This window comes from Carassius gibelio, chromosome A7 (assembly GCF_023724105.1).
Source record: "Carassius gibelio isolate Cgi1373 ecotype wild population from Czech Republic chromosome A7, carGib1.2-hapl.c, whole genome shotgun sequence".
Lineage (NCBI taxonomy): Eukaryota > Metazoa > Chordata > Actinopteri > Cypriniformes > Cyprinidae > Carassius > Carassius gibelio.
The window spans coordinates 8659032-8679692 of record NC_068377.1 but is presented as its reverse complement, the minus strand read 5'-3'; the positions used below and the strand labels follow the sequence as shown (position 1 = coordinate 8679692).

The 20661-nt window shown below is 37.6% G+C and overlaps 1 protein-coding gene across 1 annotated transcript; it reads right to left on the bottom strand.

Moving 5' to 3' along the window:
* Nucleotides 1-1081: 1081 nt before the first annotated feature.
* Nucleotides 1082-19276, bottom strand: LOC128016575 (polycystic kidney disease protein 1-like 2). The gene is made up of 17 exons (XM_052601199.1): nt 19143-19276; nt 18914-19017; nt 18716-18833; nt 18172-18300; nt 17711-17930; nt 17410-17591; nt 17092-17322; nt 15791-15892; nt 15481-15659; nt 14844-14978; nt 11518-11720; nt 10768-10952; nt 10528-10663; nt 6646-6841; nt 6105-6321; nt 1916-2000; nt 1082-1815 (listed from the first exon to the last, which is right to left on the bottom strand). Exons 1-17 carry the CDS (start codon nt 19203-19205, stop codon nt 1769-1771), a joined length of 2532 nt encoding a protein of 843 aa, XP_052457159.1. The 5' UTR covers nt 19206-19276; the 3' UTR covers nt 1082-1768.
* Between the last annotated feature and the right edge of the window lie 1385 nt (nt 19277-20661).

Here is a 20661-nt window from a genome sequence, read left to right as displayed (position 1 = left end):
GTACAAAATCATCTTGGCTACCAATATTCAAGAAAATGCCACCAAACTCAATAGAAAGCTCTTCATATTGGACCAGGACTATGACCCAAAACACCCTGCCAGTTCAGTCAAGGACTTTATCAGAGCAAAGAAATGTAAAGTCTTACAATTGCCCATATCAATCTCCAGATTAAATGAGTATGGTGACCCATACTCAGAATTTGTGCCCTTCCAAAGTGCATACACACAGCAGTGAAAACAGACCGTGAACACACACCCAGAGCAGTACTTGACGTGAGCAATACTCATGCTCTCATCAAATAGTGGGATGAACTCTAAAAGTGCTGTCCTTTTTAATTTGGTAAAACATGTATGTGTCGAAACCATGTAAACATGATCACCTATAAAATGGGAATTTCTTGATGAGTGGATGCACAAGTGAGGCAATAACACACGTTCCTAATAATAGTGTGCTGACATGAAGGTGTGGGAAGCATTGTCAGCTATAACTCCTGCTATCACAAAAAGGTCTTGCATTACCAGTATCAGCTAAACGTATACTAGCTGTTTTGTAATTTACAGTTTTAAAATATTTCACAGTTGTCAGTCCACTTGTATATGACAACAATAAAGAGGTGCATGATTTTATATATATATATATATATATATATATATATATATATATATATATATATATAAATCTTATCTAACTGTTAAAATAAGACTGTACTTTTTAAGAATGTTTTTAAAATGCTTATTTTTTCTCACCAGTGGCGTGCACAGACTAAATTACATTTTAAAATATAATTAAATAGAAAATAAATTAAATAATGTTTCACAATATAAATGATTTTAAAATATTTTCTGATTTTTACAAAAACACATCCCCGGTGAGCATGAGACTTCTCTCAAAACCATCGAAACCATTTGAGTGTATTTGACAATTGCACTACTACATTGATCTTAATTGCATCAAGTGCCAAAGATATGTTGATTGATACACTGTAATGCATTGGAAAATAAGTTATTTATTTTAGGTGTACTAAAAATACATTTTATAGTGTATTTAAACATTACATGGATTAATGGAGACATAATAGTGAATATTCAAGGTATTTTTTTATGTAACATTGTTTCAACATTGACACTGAGCTATTACCTCTCATACTGAGATGACACTAAGTAAAGCTCATCAATTACAGCAGACACACAGGTGTACTATTTACTGAACAATTACCAAAATTTGAGTGGTATGAGAATCTGCTCCTTTAGTAGCTAATTTAAGCAAAAATCGCCATATCTAAAATCATATGGCCCAACAAAATGTAGATATGTTCATGTATTGTTGGATAGTAATTTTTTAAATAATTGTTTGTGAACCTCAGTATGACAGCTTATATATGTTATTTTCAAGTGACATTATTGCCATCATCTATATTAGATCTCTGATTTTATCAGAAAACAAAAAGTAGAGAAAAAATTTTGTGTTAAATACACCATTATTATTGTGACAGTATAGACTAAACCACTTAGACAAAATATATTTTGCTAGATTTTCATACAATGTTCTGTACACAGTAATAGCTCCTAACATTAACATGAAAAATAAAGTCTGCTTACACAAATGGATTATAATCTGCAAGAGACAGTGAGATGTCAGTCATTTGCATGGACATGAAAATGGTGTCCTCTGTTCCCAAAACCAAAATATAGAATAAAATTGGGTGAGTTTGATGACTCCTCACAAGCATCTTCCGTTACACTTGAGTCTGTGGTGAGATGTTGATGATCAGGATATTGACCTCCCAGCGTATTCCTCACATTTTTTCTTTTGCTCTGTACAAAGGCAATAAAGCATTAATAAGACACTTTTTGTGTTGGGTAACACTATTCTGATATTGGCAGATAAACTGTTTTCTAGTGTGCATGTTCTCACCCTTTAGGAGCAGTTCAACCTCCTCATTGTTCTCCACAGCTACTGGCCTCAGGATCATGGCAAAAAAGATTGCCACAAATATCACCTGTCATCCATAACAGTTAGGAAGAGAAATCACACGTGTGACATCAATTGTTTCTCATAGACATCAGTGAAATAAAAAGAGAGAAAACTGAGGCTGTTGTGCAAGAATTGAATAGTTCACCCAAAAATAAAAATGTATTCACTCATTCATTCTCATTAATTAAGATAGAACACATTATTTATTGACTAGCCATCATTACTAACTCACATTTCATACTACACCTGTATGAAAAAGTGTATGTAAAGAGAGATACTAACTTTCTTTATATACTATTAAAAAGTGCACTTTGTAATACTGTCAAATTAAAGTTTCACTTTAAAATACATTATGTTTTTTGTGTTTTAAAGAAGTACACTTATTTTATTGTACTAACATACTAAAGCACATGTAAAGTGCTTGATTATAATTAGGGCCCGAGCACCGAGGTGCGAGGACCCTCTTGTATCTGCTTTGTTTTTTATTATTATTATTCTTCTTCTTCTTCTTCTTCTCCCGAATGAATCGCATTTTTGAGGGCTTTAACATGCTCAAAAAGTCATGAAACTTTGCACACTCGTCAAACCTGGTGAAAATTTTCGTCTGATATAGGATTCAGAAGAGGGTGTGGCAAAATGGCTCGACAGCGCCACCTATACCAAGAAAATCAACAGCCTTCCAGCTATGTTTCACGTACATGCACGAAAATTGGCACACATATGTAACACACCAATACCTACAAAAAAGACTCTTGGAGCGAAATTCTAAACCCAACAGGAAGTCGGTTATTTTTAATATTATGAGCATATTTTGTGTAATTTTGGTCATTTCCATGTGTTGTATTTTAACGAACTCCTCCTAGAGAGTTCTTCAAATCAACACCAAATTTGGTATGCCTAATCTAAAGGCCTTTGCGATGTTAAATTGCGAAGATCCTGACTTTTCGTTGAAGGGCGTGTCCGTGGCGGCCTGGCGAATTTCGATGATTCGCCATGAAAAATGAAGTTGCTATAACTCACACATACAATGACCAATCTGCCCCAAACTTCACATGTTTGATAAGACTCCAAACCTGAACAGATTGACATGCCCATATTCAGTTATAGTCATAGCGCCACCTATTGGCAACAGGAAGTGACATATTTTACGCTGCGACGAACTACTCCTAGAAATTTTATGACATCAATGTCTTTTTTGTGGTCAGTCTAATCTAAAGGCCTGTGCGATGTTCAGTTGTGAAGATCTTGAGTTTTCGTTAAAAGGCTTGTTCATGGCGCCGCGACGAAGTTCGATGTCTCGCCATGCGAATAAAAGATGTTATAACTCAGGCATAAGATGTCCGATCTTCCCCAAACTTCACATGTGTGATAAGAGTCCTGGCCTGAACAGATCTTCAGGCCAATATTCCACCGGGTGTGGCAGAATGGCTCTATAGCGCCACCTATACACTTTCAACGGAGTGCGCCTCGAGCTATGTTTCACATACATGTACAAAAATTGGTACACACATGTAACACTCCAATACCTACAAAAAAGTCTCTTGGTACGAAATCCGGATCCCAACAGGAAGTCGGTTATTTTGAATTTTCCCTTCAAAATTGGTGTTGTTTTTGCCATTTTCAGGGGTTGTACTTTAACGAACTCCTGCTAGAGATTTATTCAGATCAACACCAAACTTGGTCAGTGTAATCTAAAGCCCTTTGCGATAATAAATTGCGAAGCACTTGAGGTTTCGTTAAAGGGCGGGTCCATGGCGGCCTGACAAATTTTGATGTTTCGCCATGAAAAAGGAAGTTGCTGTAACTCAGACATACAATGTCCAATCTGCCCCAAACTTCACATGTTGGATAAGACTCTTGACCTGAACAGATTGACATGCCCATATTCAGTTATAGTCATAGCGCCACCTATTGGCAACAGGAAGTGTCATATTTTACGCTGTGACGAACTACTCCTAGAAATTTTTTGACATCAATGTCTTTTTTGTGGTCAGTCTAATCTAAAGACCTGTGTGATGTTCAGTTGTGAAGATCTTGAGTTTTTGTTAAAAGGCGTGTCCATGGCGCCGTGACGAAGTTCGATGTCTCGTCATGGGAATAAAAGATGTTATAACTCAGGCATAAAGTGTCCGATCTTGCCCAAACTTCACATGTGTGATAAGGGTCATGGCCTGAACAGATCTGAAGGCAAATATTCCATTGGGTGTGGCAAAATGGCTCGATAGCGCCACCTATAAACTTTCAACGGAGTGCATATGCACATTCAATGGAGTGCGCCTCGAGCTATTTTTCACGTACATGTACAAAAATCGGTACACACATGTAACACACCAATACCTACAAAAAAGTCTCTTGGTACGAAATCCGAATCCCATCAGGAAGTCAGTTATTTAGAATTTTCTCTGCAAAATTGGCATTGTTTTTGCCATTTTCAGGGGTTGTACTTTAACAAACTACTCCTAGAGATATATTCAGATTAACACCAAACTTGGTCAGTTAAATCTAAAGGCGTTTGCGATGTTAAATTGCTAAGATTTTGAGGTTTCGTTAAAGGGCGTGTCCATGGCGGCCTGACAAAATTCGATGTTTCGCCATGAAAAAGGAAGTTGCTGTTACTCAGACTTACAATGTCCAATCTGCCCCAAACTTCACATGTTAGATAAGAGTTCTGCCCTTAACAGATCTACATGCCCATATTCAGTTATAGTCATAGCGCCACCTGCTGGCAACAGGAAGTGACATGTTGTATGCTGTGACAAACTACTCCTAGAATTTTTTTGAGATTAATGTATTTTTTTGTAGTCAGTCTAATCTAAAGGCCTGTGCAATGTTAACTTGTGGAGATCTTGAGTTTTTGTTAAAGGGCATGTCCATGGCGTCATGACAACTTTTGATGTCTCGCCACAGCAAGAGAAGTTGTTGTAACTCAGGCATAATTTGTTCGATCTTCCCCAAACTTCACATGTTCGATAAGAGTCCTGCCCTGAACACATCTGAAGGCCAATTGTCCATTATAATGAGAGCACCACCTGCTGGCAACACAAAGATTGGCACAAATATGGAGTAAACTTTGATATATTCCACTTATATTTATGAGTTTAAATGCATGTTTCTCACCGTTCACCTATTTACTAAAGCCACTCGCTGCCGGTGAGCCCGGGTGCGAGGGCCCGTTCATCGCTGCTTGCAGCTTTAATTTCTAACTGTAATGTGTTATTCAACATTTTAAAGATGCACACAATTTAAAGATGATCAATATACTTTAAATGTGCTAAGTTCTGCAAATAATGTGTAAAGTATTACTACAAATATATTTAAATACATGACATACAAGTTTCAACAGAAACAACACTGAAGTATACTCTAGTTCAGTGGTTCCCAACCTTTTTCAACTCGCGGCCCACACAACCAAACACATATGTATGCGCGGCCCACTTCAAAAAAATTAACTGACCAGGCTATTGTTGGGTTAATAACTTAGTACTCAGAAGCTAGATTTTAAACTGTATTTATTGAATAAACTAGGGCTGTGCGATATGGACAAAAAAAAAAAAAACTATCGCGATATGTTCGCAGCAGATTTCCTTTGCTCTCTCACAAAACCGGTCGTGCTTGCTCAGATACACGCTGCTTTGCGAGGAGAGAGTGTGCACACTTAAAACGTGTCTCCTCTCACTTAAACTGCATCCTGTTCACTAACAAATTCACTCTATGCTCATGTGTTAGACATGAATTATTTTCGCACGTTTTTATTTCTAGCCTTTTACCGCAGTGAGAACGCTCTGATCCGTCAACATTGGCTCAGAAAAAAGGCGCATCACAGACAGTGTGTGAACCTGGAGTTAGGCATATGCGCACGCTCAAATCGTGATTTTAGGACGTTTTCTTTTAATCGCACAGCCCTAGAATGGACTGGAAATGAACAGAAAATAATTGGCGGCCCACCTGCAATACCACCGCGGCCCAATAGAGGGCAGCGGACCACAGGTTGAAAACCACTGCTCTAGTTGAACATAAATGCATAATTCTTGATGCCAAACCTAATATGATTTAAGCTTAGGTAGTAAAGAATCGCAGACATTTGTCATTTTTGGGTGAGCTATTCTCAGAAGATCCCACTGGTTCTTACCTTAAGGGGCTGCAAGATGAAGATGCTTTGGACAAGAGATAAAGTAAGAGTGACGACCCACTGTATGGAAGACTCCCTTCCGTACTGGAAGCCATAAAGGAGGGTAAAGAAGGTGGACAAACCACTCAAGGCAAAAAGCAGGAACCAACCAATAAAAAGAAACCACCAAGGCAACCACCAACCCTGTTTCTTCTTCTGCACTTCCACAGTTGGTGATCTGGAACAACAACAACAACAACAACAAAATCTGTTTTTATAGAAGAAACAGAATTCTTGCATTACAGCTACCAAGAACATCTGGATATTTTTTTTTTTTTTAATTTTTTTTAAAGAACCAGCTCTTAGGTTAAAAACAATTAAACATTTAATGTGATAAATTGATAAGGATAGTGAATTATGAACTAGTAATCGATCAATCTTGAGATTAAAGAGAAAGAATATGGAAGTACAGTACATAAAGAGCCTAAAAGTCTTTGAGTTTCTTGTGAAAAGGAATCATTTTTAATACAAGAGCTGAAGCTGAAGAGGTGACAGTCCTGACCTTTGGGAAACGTGCTGGAAAGTTGCCATTTCAGCCTTCTTCAGAAGAACAGCGACTGTCTCACGTGCCTGCCGAAGCTCCTCATCAAGGAAAAAGCCCTTTTCTCCCACATGCTCCAGTAGGTGAGAAATGTGGCTCAGTGAATAGAACACAAAGCGGCTGCAGTACGACCAGTGAGGATCACCAACATTTTCCACTGAATGGGAACACACAACAGGGATATTATATTTCTCTGTATAATGAAAAAAACATTTGAAATATATTTCGAATGAAGGATGGCTTAATATCAAAAGTGAAAAAAAAGTGATGTGAGGCCAAGTATGGTGACCCATTCTCAGAATTTGTGCTCTGCATTTAACCCATCCAAAGTGCACACACACAGCAGTAAACACACATACACCGTGAACACACACCCAGAGCAGTGGGCAGCCATTTATGCTTCAGCTCCCGGGGAGCAGTTGGGGGTTCAGTGCCTTGCTAAATGGCACCTCAGTCATGGTATTGAGGGTGGAGAAAGCATTCACTCCCCCACCTGCAATTCCTGCCTACCCGAGACTCAAACTCACAACCTTTGGACTATGAGCCTGAGTCACTAACCATTGGGCCATTATGTCACATGATATTATAGAATAGTATGTCTTTCCAGATCTGCACACATTAAAAGTGAAAATGTTGCCCGAGGCATAACATACTTGAAGTTTAATTTACAACTATTATAGTATATAATATAAACTATATAAAAACTTGTTAACCCTTTATTTAAATGACAAATTCTCACTATTAACTAGTTGCTTATTAGCATGCATATTACTAACATATTGGCTGTTTATTAGTACTTTTGAGGGACATTTTTATGCCTTATTCTGCATGGCCATATTCTAGATCCCTTAACAACCACATTACTAACTATTAATAAGCAGCAAATTAGGAGTTACCCGTAATTCCTCAAATAAAAGCCGGGGCCTTTATTTACCTGAACTGCACAAGATAACAGGCTTTTATTTGAAGCAGGCTTTTATTAGAGGCAGGCCTTTATTTCTAATTCCATCTGTTTGATAATTAATTGTTTTAAATAACCCGTTTTAAATTAAAATCGATAGCATTCCAGTGGACAGAGATCATAACATTAGCACAGAATCAGTTCAGAATCAATCACCAAAAGAATCAGTTCAGTTCAGATGCACTCTGTGTCAGTCTGCTTCACGCTGAATCACGCATGTGCAGTATCATCAGCTCCTCGGTTCTCGAATCGGACGCGTCCGACGGAAACAGTTCTCGGTTCAGTAGGCGTTTCTCAATGTCAAGGATACTTCCTAGGCAGGACTGGTCCTTCCAAGTCACTTCCTTCAGAGGCTAAGCGAGGCTCCTCTTTAGTATTCGGAGAACACATAAATGGAACAGGCTAGCAAGTTCACGTAATTGCGTCATTACGTCAGTGAAAAGGTCCGTTTGAATAACGCTGTGAATGGTATCGTTAAATTATTTTGGACAACTTAACTAGTTATTTATAGAAGAAATGACAATGACGCAACAAAGTTAACAATTGTAAAATGACAGGTTCGGTTCAGTTAACCATTTGTATTTGTATAATTTACAATATCAATATGGTAGTAATTTGTACTGGCATTTAAACTTTAAACTTTACTTATATTTACTACAGTTATAATAAATGTTTGGTAACGTAAATAAAAACCGTTAACGCTTCGACTCCACTAATGTTTGACATTTTTTAATTTTTGAACAAGATAGCAAAGCTGCGCACATAGGATTGTGGGTGATTTGAGAGCGCGAAGAGTGGAAAGGATACACATATGCATCCTTTCCTATGTATGGCATATTTTTAGAACGAAGGACTCAGTCCTTGGTTGAAATTCCGAGGATCCTTGACATTGGAACAGTCCTTCGACGGATGTCGATAACGTAGGATCCTCGAAATACTGGCTTCTGAGGATCCTTCCTTGACATTGAGAAACACCTAGTGTATTGGTGATCCAAAAATCGATGCAACCGGTTCTTGACTTGAGAACGAGAAACGCTCCGGCAGTGGGCGTGTACGTTCGTAATCTGGGTCTGCAGCAAAAATTTTCCCTCCGGCCTTTATTTAAAACGGGTTTCCTGACATTTTATCCTACCCTGTCAGATTTTCCTACCCGGGTTTACTGCGCACGCGCACATCAATATCGCGTCCTTTGTCTCATGCTAAACAACGATATTTAGTGTATCTGCATTACTGTAAGGGTAGGTTTAGGGTTGGGGTAGGTGTAGACTTTAATAAAAATGCAATTTAATTGGTAGAAAATAATATTTATTTTTGGTTTCCTGTAGCTGTATCCCTTCTAGCTACAACCACGAATATAACACATAATTACTGTATTTGCAGTACTGTAAGGGTATGATTAGGGTTGTGGTAGGTGTAGACGTCGAAAGGATCTACGAATACGCAAAAGAAAAGGAAGAAAGTAAAGCAATGCAAAAACATAAGGTGAAAGAAAGGGGACCTTACAGGAACAAGCTCACACCAAGCGCAAAACAGCGGTGTTTGGAGAAGCTATCAGGCATACAAAATATCGACCCATACGAGCTCCCTGCAGCGGCACAGAGACCTGAACCATTTACCTCCACGCACACATATGGATATTGGGGATTATATTGTTTACGATGTAAGTCACCTTGCATTCAAGCTGTTAATGGCTTTAATCTAACCAGGACATTTACATCTTGCAATCACACATTTAACTACCCTAGCTAACCCAGAACTGGTTTGTCCACTTTGCAGCCCCCAACACAAAAACCTGGTACAGTATGTGTCACTGGGTTAAAATCAAATTATAACTAAACATACACAACTTTAGCCTACATCAAAACATGTTGGAAATGTTCGTATACATTGAACATCTCGTTACAATCTAGTGTTTACGAAACAGTCGCAGTTAATAACTTTGTCATTTTGCATTCTAAATGCAATGTAATTACAACACACTAAAACGCGTGTGAATAACTTTGGCCAGTACAACACTGTTTTCATCACCTGCTGTAGATGGACCCAGCCACAGCAGAAAGCCTGGTAACTTTCCAAAGACTTGTGGCTTTTACACTCCTGCATTGTGTAGTAGCGTAAACCAAAAACAATATAATTCCCAATGTCCATATGTGTGCATGGAGGTAAATGGTCCAGGTCTCTGTGCTGCTGCAGGGAGCTCGTATGGGTCGATATTTTGGATGCTTGAGAGCTTCTCCAAATACCGCTGTTTTGCGCTTGGTGTAACCTAAAAAAACTGTATTCCATTGTTCCTATGTTTTCCATATGTATTGTGTGAGGTACTGGAGCAGTTTTTAACACAGCAGTAACTTCCAGGCATGGTAAAACAGTGCAGAATTGCGAGAACCTCCTCTACTACCGAGTTAACAACACATTTAAACAATCCTGTTTCGCCGCCGGTATCCTGCCAACATGGCGGAGACTGTGATATCGAGGGAGGGGCTTTGTGCTATGATGACAACTCCTCATTCTCATATTGAGGCCAGGCGTTTATTTGACTACCGGTTTTTATTTGAGGAATTACGATAATTGAGGGGAAACTCTTAGTTAATAGTCAATCTAAAGTGTAACCAAAGTTATTTCCATTGTAATTTGCAAAAAAAATAAATGAAAAAACTGAAATGAAATGAAATGAAGTGGGGGGGGAAATGGCTTATTTTACTTTATTTTAGTTAGTTCTTATGTTCATTTAAGATTTAAAACATTAAATATATAAATTAAAACTGTAATAGTATCTTAATGACAACAAAATAACACTTATTTAAGTAATATGTATCATGAGTAAATGACGTTGACATGCTAAATCTAACACATGCATATGAAAGAAAGGTTGATCAAGAAACCTTGCATAATCTGCAGGACATCGTTCACTTTATTCAGAGCCCAGAAGAGATCCCCACTGGTCTCAGGCCGTATCTCCTTGGCAGCCAACATGTTTTTCGGGCTTTTGCTCAGATGATTTAACAGTCCTATGGTTTCCTAAGAGAACGAACAGAACATTCACTTATAATTATGTAACATTATGCTCACAAGTTTTATTGGAGAAAACAGTTATTATGCTTCAGAACTACTTCTGCAAGAACCTTTAGGATAATGTTCATAGACACTGCAGCGGCCGGTGTTTTTTTCTTGGAGGTGCTAGCTTTGTTAAGGAGAATGCGTGGTTTGATGTGTCTGAAGATAGTTATGATCAGGATGTTGATGGGAAACATTAAAAGGCCACTTTCTATGGCAACTATGAACTCCTGCCATGTCAGTTCAAAAGAGCCTGTAATAGACAAGAAAATATTTTGTGTAAATTTATAAAAGTAACTATTATTAAAGGGATAGATCACCCCAAAAAGAGAACTATGTCACTATGGAAGTCAATGGCTACCAAAAACTCTTTGGTCACCCACATTGTTAAAAAAAGAAAAAGAAAAAGAAAAGAAAAAAAATATTTTTGTGTTTAACAGAAGAAAGAGATTCATACCGGTCTGGAACAATGTCGGGGTGAGAGTGACACATTTTCAATTTTTGAGTGAACCAACTAACTAACTATTTGATGTTATTATGCATTATAATATATATCTATATATCTATCTATCTATCTATCTATCTATCTATCTATCTATATATATATATATATATATATGTATATATATATATATATATTATACAAATGCTTATATGTAATGAACATAAATTAATAAGCAACTGGATAAAACATGCTCCCCCTAAGCATGACATGCATTGCATAAGTACCCGAGTGGTATTGAGAGTGAGGCATTTGTGCACATTTGTACATTGCATAACTTTCGAAAAAGAGAAATGCTGCAGGGAAGTTTTCTAACCTATCTTTAGAAGGACAGGTGACTCTGTATCAACAGGAAAGTTCCAGAACATGATGTTAATGGCCATGGTGCAGAGCAGCAGAGACATGCAGCATGACACTCTCTGAACACGTGTGAAAGGACTGCGCCGTGGGGGGTCCACGACTGACACCCAGATGTGCTCATCCCGGAAACCAGAAGATGTCCGGGTCTGGAAGATATTGCTGGAATGGGGGTTGGTAGAGAAGGTACATGTATCCAAAATGATTACTTTAAAGGAACACTCCACCGTTTTTTGAAATAGGGCTTATTCACATTATTTCCTACATTTAGATAGGTGGGCAAATGCATTTTTGTGTCAGTGCATGCATTGTTTTAGTTTGACTGGGTCGGCGTTAGCTTAGCTTAGCACAATGAATTGAATCCTTTGTTGCCAGCTAGCATGGCCTGAGTAAAAGTGATCAAAAAAATAAAAAAAACCCCACCTAATTACTTCTTGTGGCCTGCGTATTCACAACGAGTACAAATAGCGATCCAGATTAACACTAGGCGATTTCCTAGGCAGATATTGACTTGGGACTATATTATGGGGAAGCACAGGCGAAGCACTGCTGCTTAGGCAAAGCACTGCTACTTCGGCGCAGAGATATCACGCAACACATGAAATCCCATGACTTCCGTCAACATACCAGCGTGAATAGTAGCTGCCTGGCTATTTTCCTTACAGTACACGAATGGCGATGAACATGGCTGATTTTGAGAGAGACGAAGAGGGTGACTTCTCAGACAGTCAAGAACAAGAACCATACCTATTTGAACCAGAGTTTACAGAAGACGAGCTGCGTGCTTTGGAAATAGAACGACAGGAGGAGGAGGTTGCGTTCGCTCAACAGCCTGAGGACGTGAGGCTGAGAGCCAACATGAACTGGTGGTGTGAATGTGGGGGAATATGCCAATCTATAACCGACGGAAATAGAGTGTCTGGGCTGTAGAGAGTGGGACATGATTTTGCCATTGATGACCAGGCTCAACACGTCAGATCAAGATGAGCTTGCCCGAAGTCGTGTCACATCTACAGAGGATTTCACGGCGCTGATCCATTCTGCAGTACTCGATTTTTTTTTCCGGTGTGACAAAGTGAACTGGAAAAAACGCCCCACGCCGAATGGACCAAATGGACAGCTGTCCACAGAGTAAGTGATTATTTTAATCATGACGCATGTATAGATCGACCCATATTATACCTGTATTCACATAGAGTTGATGTTTTCATGTGTTGCGTGATTCTCTGCGCCAAAGTAGCAGTGCTTCGCCTAAGCAGCAGTGCTTCGCCTGTGCTTCCCCATAATATAGTCCCAAGTCAATATCTGCCTAGGAAATCGCCTAGTGTTAATCTGGATCGCTATTTGTACTCGTTGTGAATACGCAGGCCACAAGAAGTAATTAGGTGGGGTTTTTTTTAATTTTTTTATCACTTTTACTCAGGCCATGCTAGCTGGCAACAAAGGATTCCATTCATTGTGCTAAGCTAAGCTAACGCCGACCCAGTCAAACTAAAACAATGCATGCACTGACACAAAAATGCATTTGCCCACCTATCTAAATGTAGGAAATACTGTGAATAAGCCCTATTTCAAAAAACGGTGGAGTGTTCCTTTAAAACTGCAATACTTTAAAGAGCCACACAGATGGGAAATCAAAAAATACCTGTATTACAGTGTATGATATAGCTGTCCATCAGTGTAAACAATGTGCAAAGTAATTAAACCAAAAAGTACACAATTTATAAAGTTATTGGCTTCTAAAGTAAGGAGTCGACTCTGAATCGCTGAAACGAGTCGTTATAGATTTCAAATCTTTTGCCCATCTCTATGTACGTCACTAAGAACACTTTGCATAATAATCTCCGCCTACCGTCTTGGGAGAAATGGAACTCTGACCTGCCCCCCCCCCCCACACACACACAGACGCTCTGGTTGGTGTGATAGCATCATGTCGAGGAGACAGTGTGTTTTTAATTGTAAAGGCAAGTTTGTTTTTTACCACAATAACAGAGCAGTACAACAAATCCCTTTTGTTCGGTTCACAACATTTCACTGATGACGGCTTTTCTAATCTCGGTGAGTACAGCGGGATTTTCAAAGCGTTTGGCCATAAGAGAGGGTTCATTACCAAATTTATTTAGAACAATGAGCACCTCCGAATCACAACGCAAAGTATGATTATGAAGTTATATGTTTGTTTTCTCCTGAGCGTCTTATCAGTATGTGTGCTGTCTGCAGCCTGTCTGCGCTGATCGTCATGTACAAACACGTCATTAAAATGAAGTGTAACTCCGTGAATACTCAACGAAGAGACATGAGAGAGATATCTATAGAAAGCTTGACGTGTCTACGTTAAAACTAAACAAGTGCTGCCGAACAGATATTCTGTGATAAAGTAATCCATATGAAAACAATGCTATGTCTGTTTTTCATGTCTCCCTTCGTTATATGTGACCACGCCCCCGCGCTGAACGCGCTATTCAGATTCAAACTGAAGCGCGCGGTTTGAATACACCCACACAGAAGAAAAAGCAGCGAGACTGTTCTAGTTTTTTTATTTTACTGTTTGCTTCGCGATGAGAGGAATAAGACATAATTCACCCCAAACAGATGCTAACGCATAGTTTACCGTGGAGGTGTGTGCGGAACAACCAATCAAACCTGACTATGTTAGTTGACCAATCAGAATACCGTATGCAACCGAAAGGTGGGGGTTTAAGGAAACTGAATCTTTTGAACAGCTTCGCGCGAACCGTTTGGGGATCTCTGAGAATTGAGGTCATTTTAAAATTATATTTTGACAAAATGACAATGTTTTTTATCCTTGGATGGATTTAAACCTAATGTACAGGACTTATAAACAGCAATAGGAAGCTTAGAATTTTCATCTTACTGGCTCTTTAAATATATATTACCACTGTAAAGACTGATTGTTTCTCGATGTCTTAAAGGGTTATAGAGAATGTAATACTAAATAGAGTGCTGCTATTCAGTACATAACAATTGCAAGTGTGATATTGCTTTTATACAACAGTTCAATAAACGAGAAGTTAATATCGAGTAAATCACAACAAAATGTGGCAAATTAATTTTTTCCAACAAAGAAAATATTTTTTTGAATCAGTTTGATTCATTTGATGTTGACCTCTATATAATTCCCATTCTTCCATTAATGCTATTTTATCATTTTTATAACCTTAATCTGAAATCTGGAAAATAGTATAAAATAGAATAGGTTTCATAAAAGGTATAAGTTTAATAGTTAGATGTAGTATCTATGAGAATGTAAGCTAAAGTTTTTACCCAAAGCTTGCAATTTCATTTGTGTTGGCTGAGTTGAAGGTCCTCGTGCAGGTTTCACCTCTCAGCCAGGTGGAGCACAGAAAGTACGTGACCTCCTGCATCTGTAAATCCTGAACCGTGATTCTGTCCATGTACCTGATGGAACATTTTGTGATGTGTGACGTGTGCAACCTAATTCATTCATAAGCATATTTCTTTCATGCATCACTTCATAGATCAGGGGTGTCCAATCCTGCTCCCGAAGGGACAACGTTTAGCAGACATTAATGCCAACCTTACCTTCCCAAACACACTGGCCTAGATGTATCTAGTAATTTTAAAGACTTGTATTAGCTGGTCCAGTTGGTTTGAATAGAATTGGAGCTTTAAATTGACAGACCAAGGCCCTACAGGAGCAGGATGGACACCTCTGTCATAGATTAAGGATGGATTTTGAATGTGAAATTAGCAATTGGACCTAATTTGATGAAACCAGAAGGTTTTTTGATCAGCAGCTACATTAGAGATGAAGAATTAAGAATAACTTTCAAGAGCTATCACGTCACAAACTCTCAAATTTGGCCTTTATGTTTTATGATATTTTTGCTATGCAAAAATACGAAAACGCATGCAAAAGCTGGGACATGCAGACACCCACCAGTCAGGACTTCCACCTGAGTTGTCATGTGATATGTCAATTTTCTGCAGTTCTCCAAGACAGAAGGGCATACTGAGCAGGAACACATCCACCCCTCCCCTCTCAAACAGTGGCTTCTCAGGGTCAGACAAATAGTAAGGTTCGCTTTGCCCTTCTGAGAATTGGAGGGTCGCCGTTACCTGACAAAGAAAAGACTTGACTTAAGCACATACTAAATATATCAATGAGTATCACTGAAAAGTCTTTAAAGTTCTTTAAGATGAGAAATACAGGCCGGTGAAGACAAGCACATAAACACAGGGCATATTACCTTCGCAGTGGTGCCAGCCCCTTTTCTGTGGCCTGTTTGCACATACACTAGGTAGTTGTACATGGCACATGGATGATTGCTTTCCAACAGAGTCATCTTACGCTGTGAACACAGGTATTTTACCACATTACAGCACATAAATATATATAAGGGCAATGAATGCAGTTGAATCAGTTTAGCACTGAAATTCTGTTGTGTCAGTATCTTTAGATCAAATCACACTCTGGTGAAAGTAAAAAAGCTTTCACAGTTACCTAAAAGTAGTTTTTATCTTAGCTTTTGAAACTGACGGATAAAATTAAGACACAGTAAACGATTCTTAATCATTCTGATGCACAAATCAAAGCAATCTATTTAATGACATATTTATAAATGTCCTAATATGTACAGTAGTGCTCTAGGACACACCACATTAAACTGAAACCAATATCCTGAAACCTTTTTACCTATTGGTGATTTTACCATCTAGTCTAATTAAGCCTAGTTAGTCTTCAAAGATTATTATGATGTTAATAAAGCATATCGGTTTAAGTTAAAGACTATGTGCTATGTGGGTCGCCGTGATTTTGCCAAGTAAGACATGTTCCTGGATCAACATTTTTTGATGATCCTGGTTCAACATTATTGTACAAAAATTATAGACTTAGCACAATTTCTACCCCTAAACCTAACCCCACCCATAATTTATTCCTAAAATCAGTGGGAAATGATAGCTGATTAACAAGGAAGTAGAAGCACCTGACCCTGATTGTAAGCCTAAAATAGAAACTTCCTGAAAAGTTATATCTAATGATGTTGATGTTGAATGTTGTTTCAGGATCAACAAGGATAATGATCCAGGAATATGTTGTCCTTGGTGAGTTCACGCTCACCGTGCTATGTGTTAGGAACCCTAACCCTAACCTGGAAGAGGCTTATTTTTCACTTGGAAATGCACATCAGTGGCTGTTTTAAATAAAAAGTAAATGTGATTTTACATGTTAGCTCAATTAGGGGAATAATAATAATAATTTAATAATAATAATCTTATTATTCTGGGGCCAGAGTTACAAAACTCCTTAACTGCCATTTTTTTTTTAGCATTTTCTAGTATATGAAAAACAGTTTTTTAATGTTTAAGAAAGATTTTTGTGCATCCAGGTCCTGATCTCCAAATATGGCTTCATCACTCCTTGAAAGTAACTTGGATTTTGTCAACTGTTTTATTTAGGCTAAAAAAAATGTAGGCTGGGTCATAGCATCTCTATCCTCAACAAGCCACGTGAGTTTCTTAAGCAAAAATGTGAATGAGTATACTGTACCGTTCTGAGAGCTTTGCGGTCGGCATACCAGGCCCACATTACGACCACCAGGAAGAGAGCAAAGAAGCAGCTGAGTAAAACCACCACTATATAGTTCTCATTTACTGTAGAAAACAAAGCTGCTGTCTTGGACAAGTCAACTTGGTTGGGCATCACAAAGAAGGAGCTCCCAAAGAATGTTGTGTGGTTGCACAAACAGTGAGTTAGGTTCGGCATTGTATTAGGACCAACCTTTGGATAAACATGATATCATAAACTTTATTAAAAGACTGTATATCAAATGTACATAATAAATGGACAACCGTTATAGAGTCTTACCATGCAGCCCTCTCTACTCCAGGCTTCAATTTCAGTGTCCCAAAACAGGCACTTGGTTACAAAAACGGAGACTTTAAAGCTCAGCGTTTTACTTGAGGATTGACCAGCTGGTAATACTGCCACCTTCCAGGTCCCCTCAATTCCCCTTCTCATTTCAGGGGTGATCAGCCAGCGATAATTGTCTGTTGCATAAATAACACATTGGAAAGGTTTATCTCATGACCTTTTAGTCTTTATCCCTTACTAACATCAATAATACATGGGAACTATTCATCTTATTCAATTATTTTCCAAACTTTACCTTTGTAGGTAACATTAGTGCTTTGATTCAAATAGGTGGCATTTGCCGCCTCTGGTGGGTGCAAAGTAAAACTGAGAGTTGTATTTTGATTTGGGATTGCTGTAACAACCACAGTCACATTTGCGTCTGAAATGTTGAATGATGAGGTGACAGTAAACCCTGGTTTCCAGACTATATCCACAATTTCAGGCTCAGAAGCTTCAGGCCGAGGCAGATAAATCTGTACAGAGGCAAGCATCATTACTACTTACAATGCAATTTAATTCAATTACTTAATTCAATTAAACTTTTTCAAGCACTTATTACAGTACATATTGTTTCAAAGCAGCTTTACAGAGACTAGCGTCTTACAAATCTCATAGAGCGAGTCAAATGTTTCTCTGTTCTGTGTTCACATACTTAAAATTGATCAAGTGAGCTTAATATAGTTCTCCAACTAATATGTTGAAAAACAAGTTTACCTCAATGTTCTCTGCAAGATTTTTGAATTTGATTGAAGAGTTTCCGTTCTGCAAAGAAAAGCTGCAAGTTGTTCCAGTGATGCTTTCGTTGGATTTTAATTCCATTGGATTCTCTTTGAATTGGAAGAGCTGTAATAATAAAGTTTGTATCATCTTCAAATCATGATCATGCCTGTGAAATGAATGTACGTGGTCTGAAATGACTGCAGATGGTCTCTGTATGACAGGGGAGGGGTTAAAAATAATACAACTACTTGAACAGGTCAGACGAAAAGAAGAGTCATTTTAAAGGTGGAGCAAGTTGCAGGGTTAACTATTATGAAGAAAGCCTTTTTTTTTTCTTTTTTGGAATAATGTGCACTGAGGAATCAGTAAACAATAAAACCAGAATTATTTGCTATATTAAGAAAGTTAATGAGATTAATTAAACTTTTAGTCTTATTACTGTATAAATAAACATTCCAAAAATAAGTATGTAGCTGATTTTATGACTTGTGTTAAAAACCAGGACTTTGATACATCGGTGAATGCCATGTTAGCAAACCTGGACATTGATATTCCCAGTGGGCAGTTGATTTGTCATTGCAGAAAGAGTTGGAAGTTGGCAAAATCCTCCATCCTTTGAGCCAATAGATTTTCCACCCAGGGTGCTTGAATCCCGCCTATGGAGACACAGGTTTACATCAAATTTGAACTATTGCATATGATAACATAGGCCAGCGATCATGCAGCTAAAAATGACCTGGTGACATGAATGGTGCCTGTTGGAAGTTCCTTGACAATGTTACTGTTAGCAGGGAGAGCATATCCATAAATTTGGCCAGCAAGAGTGATGAGTTCCTCAAGCTGTTTGACAAAAAAGATCAAAGAAATATTCACAGTCGAAAAGATATAACAATATAAAGCATTCATCTGTCTAGAGAGACACAATCAGCCTCAGAATAATTTGATCCAGTGAAAACTTGACTTACATCACCCATTTTGTCAGGTGCACACTCTTGTGAATACAAAAGTATGGCCGCAGTGCTGTTCATAATTTCATCAAGCTGTTCTCCATTCAAGTCACCGCTTTTTAGAAGGTGATCATATATGTTTTGCAGATATTTGACCTATCCAAGTAGAAAGTAACACACACACACACACACACACATATTTAATGTTATTTATTTTTAAGAAGAAAGAAAGAAATGTTTAATAAAAATATTTCTATACTACTAATCAAAATCTTACAGGCTAACACAAATCTGATATGCTGGACAAATAGAAACATATATATACCCTACCCTAACACACACAGATGTGAGATTATTAAATACTATATACAATGATGTATTGTATTAATAATTAATGCTTTATAATATAATGTATGAATCACCTTATTGGCCTTTGATATTTCTTCAGCTGTTGTCTCCAAATCCTTCAACATATCTTTGATATTCTGCAAGATTGAAAAGAAGGCTTACAATTATCTCATGAGTTCATGAATTGTTATTCAGATTGCAGCTTACTTGTATGCCATCTCTTGTACATATGTTATATGCCATTTTGCCATATTTTATCATTTTAATTTAATGATATTATTTACACAGTGTTCCATTATGGTCCACTCCAGTATGGTCAAGCAGCTAACTTCTTTACGGTCATAAACCAATTCATCATGGTATGTAATGATCCATTTCAATAAGCAAGTTTATAGATGGTTTTGTATATTACTAATTTCTACGATAAAATTTATCCTTTCTGATTTTAACTTTTTCATACCCTTATCATTAACTTTTTTTTTTTTTTACTTTTTTTTTGAGGCTTGCTTCCATAAAAACAGGTCTGGATATGGCCACCTTATTCAAATAAAACATAGGCCAAAATTCTTTTACAACTGAATAACTACACCAACCGTCAAAAACACAGCAGTAGTTCCTATATAGTTTGTCAGTAACGACAATGTGCCAGTTAAACTTCTTCGGCTCCTTTTGTTTGCTGGACTTGACGTTAGATGTGTATTTAAATCTGTAATTGCATAACATTACATTCGGTTTAATTAAAAGACAATATGTAGTAAACAATCTTTTTATTGTGCTGTCCAGTTATTCTGATTCAAATCATCAAACAATGTTTTATGTAATGTTTGTGTTGAGGAGAAGTGATTTGTTTCTGTACCTCGCGTGCAGAGGGAGCTAAAGCTCATACTGCAGTTGGGTGTGGTCACCAGCTGAAATGGATCTTTCACCATATAGGTGCAAGCAAAGTGATTTTTATTCACATCTTTGCCATCACTTTTAACAAGGGAATATGAGACAGGTTCAAATCCTGTAAACACACCCAAACATACATATAAAAAAAATCTACATAAATTATATAGTGTAAGTATTTCATTGCCATATAAAATTATATATTAAAATATATAATATCTTTGAATTATATTATATATATTATATGTAATTAAATATATTATAATTATATCGTGTAATTTATTTTATTGCCATATACTCT

Coding starts and splice junctions, on each gene's coding strand:
- LOC128016575 (XM_052601199.1), bottom strand. CDS start 19,205: ATGAACAGCACTGCGGCCATACTTTTGTATTCACAAGAGTGTGCACCT. Junction 17,931..18,171: donor ATCTTGCAGAGAACATTGAG/GTAAACTTGTTT, acceptor GCCTCTGTACAG/ATTTATCTGCCTCGGCCTGA. Junction 1,816..1,915: donor GGTTGAACTGCTCCTAAAGG/GTGAGAACATGC, acceptor GCCTTTGTACAG/AGCAAAAGAAAAAATGTGAG.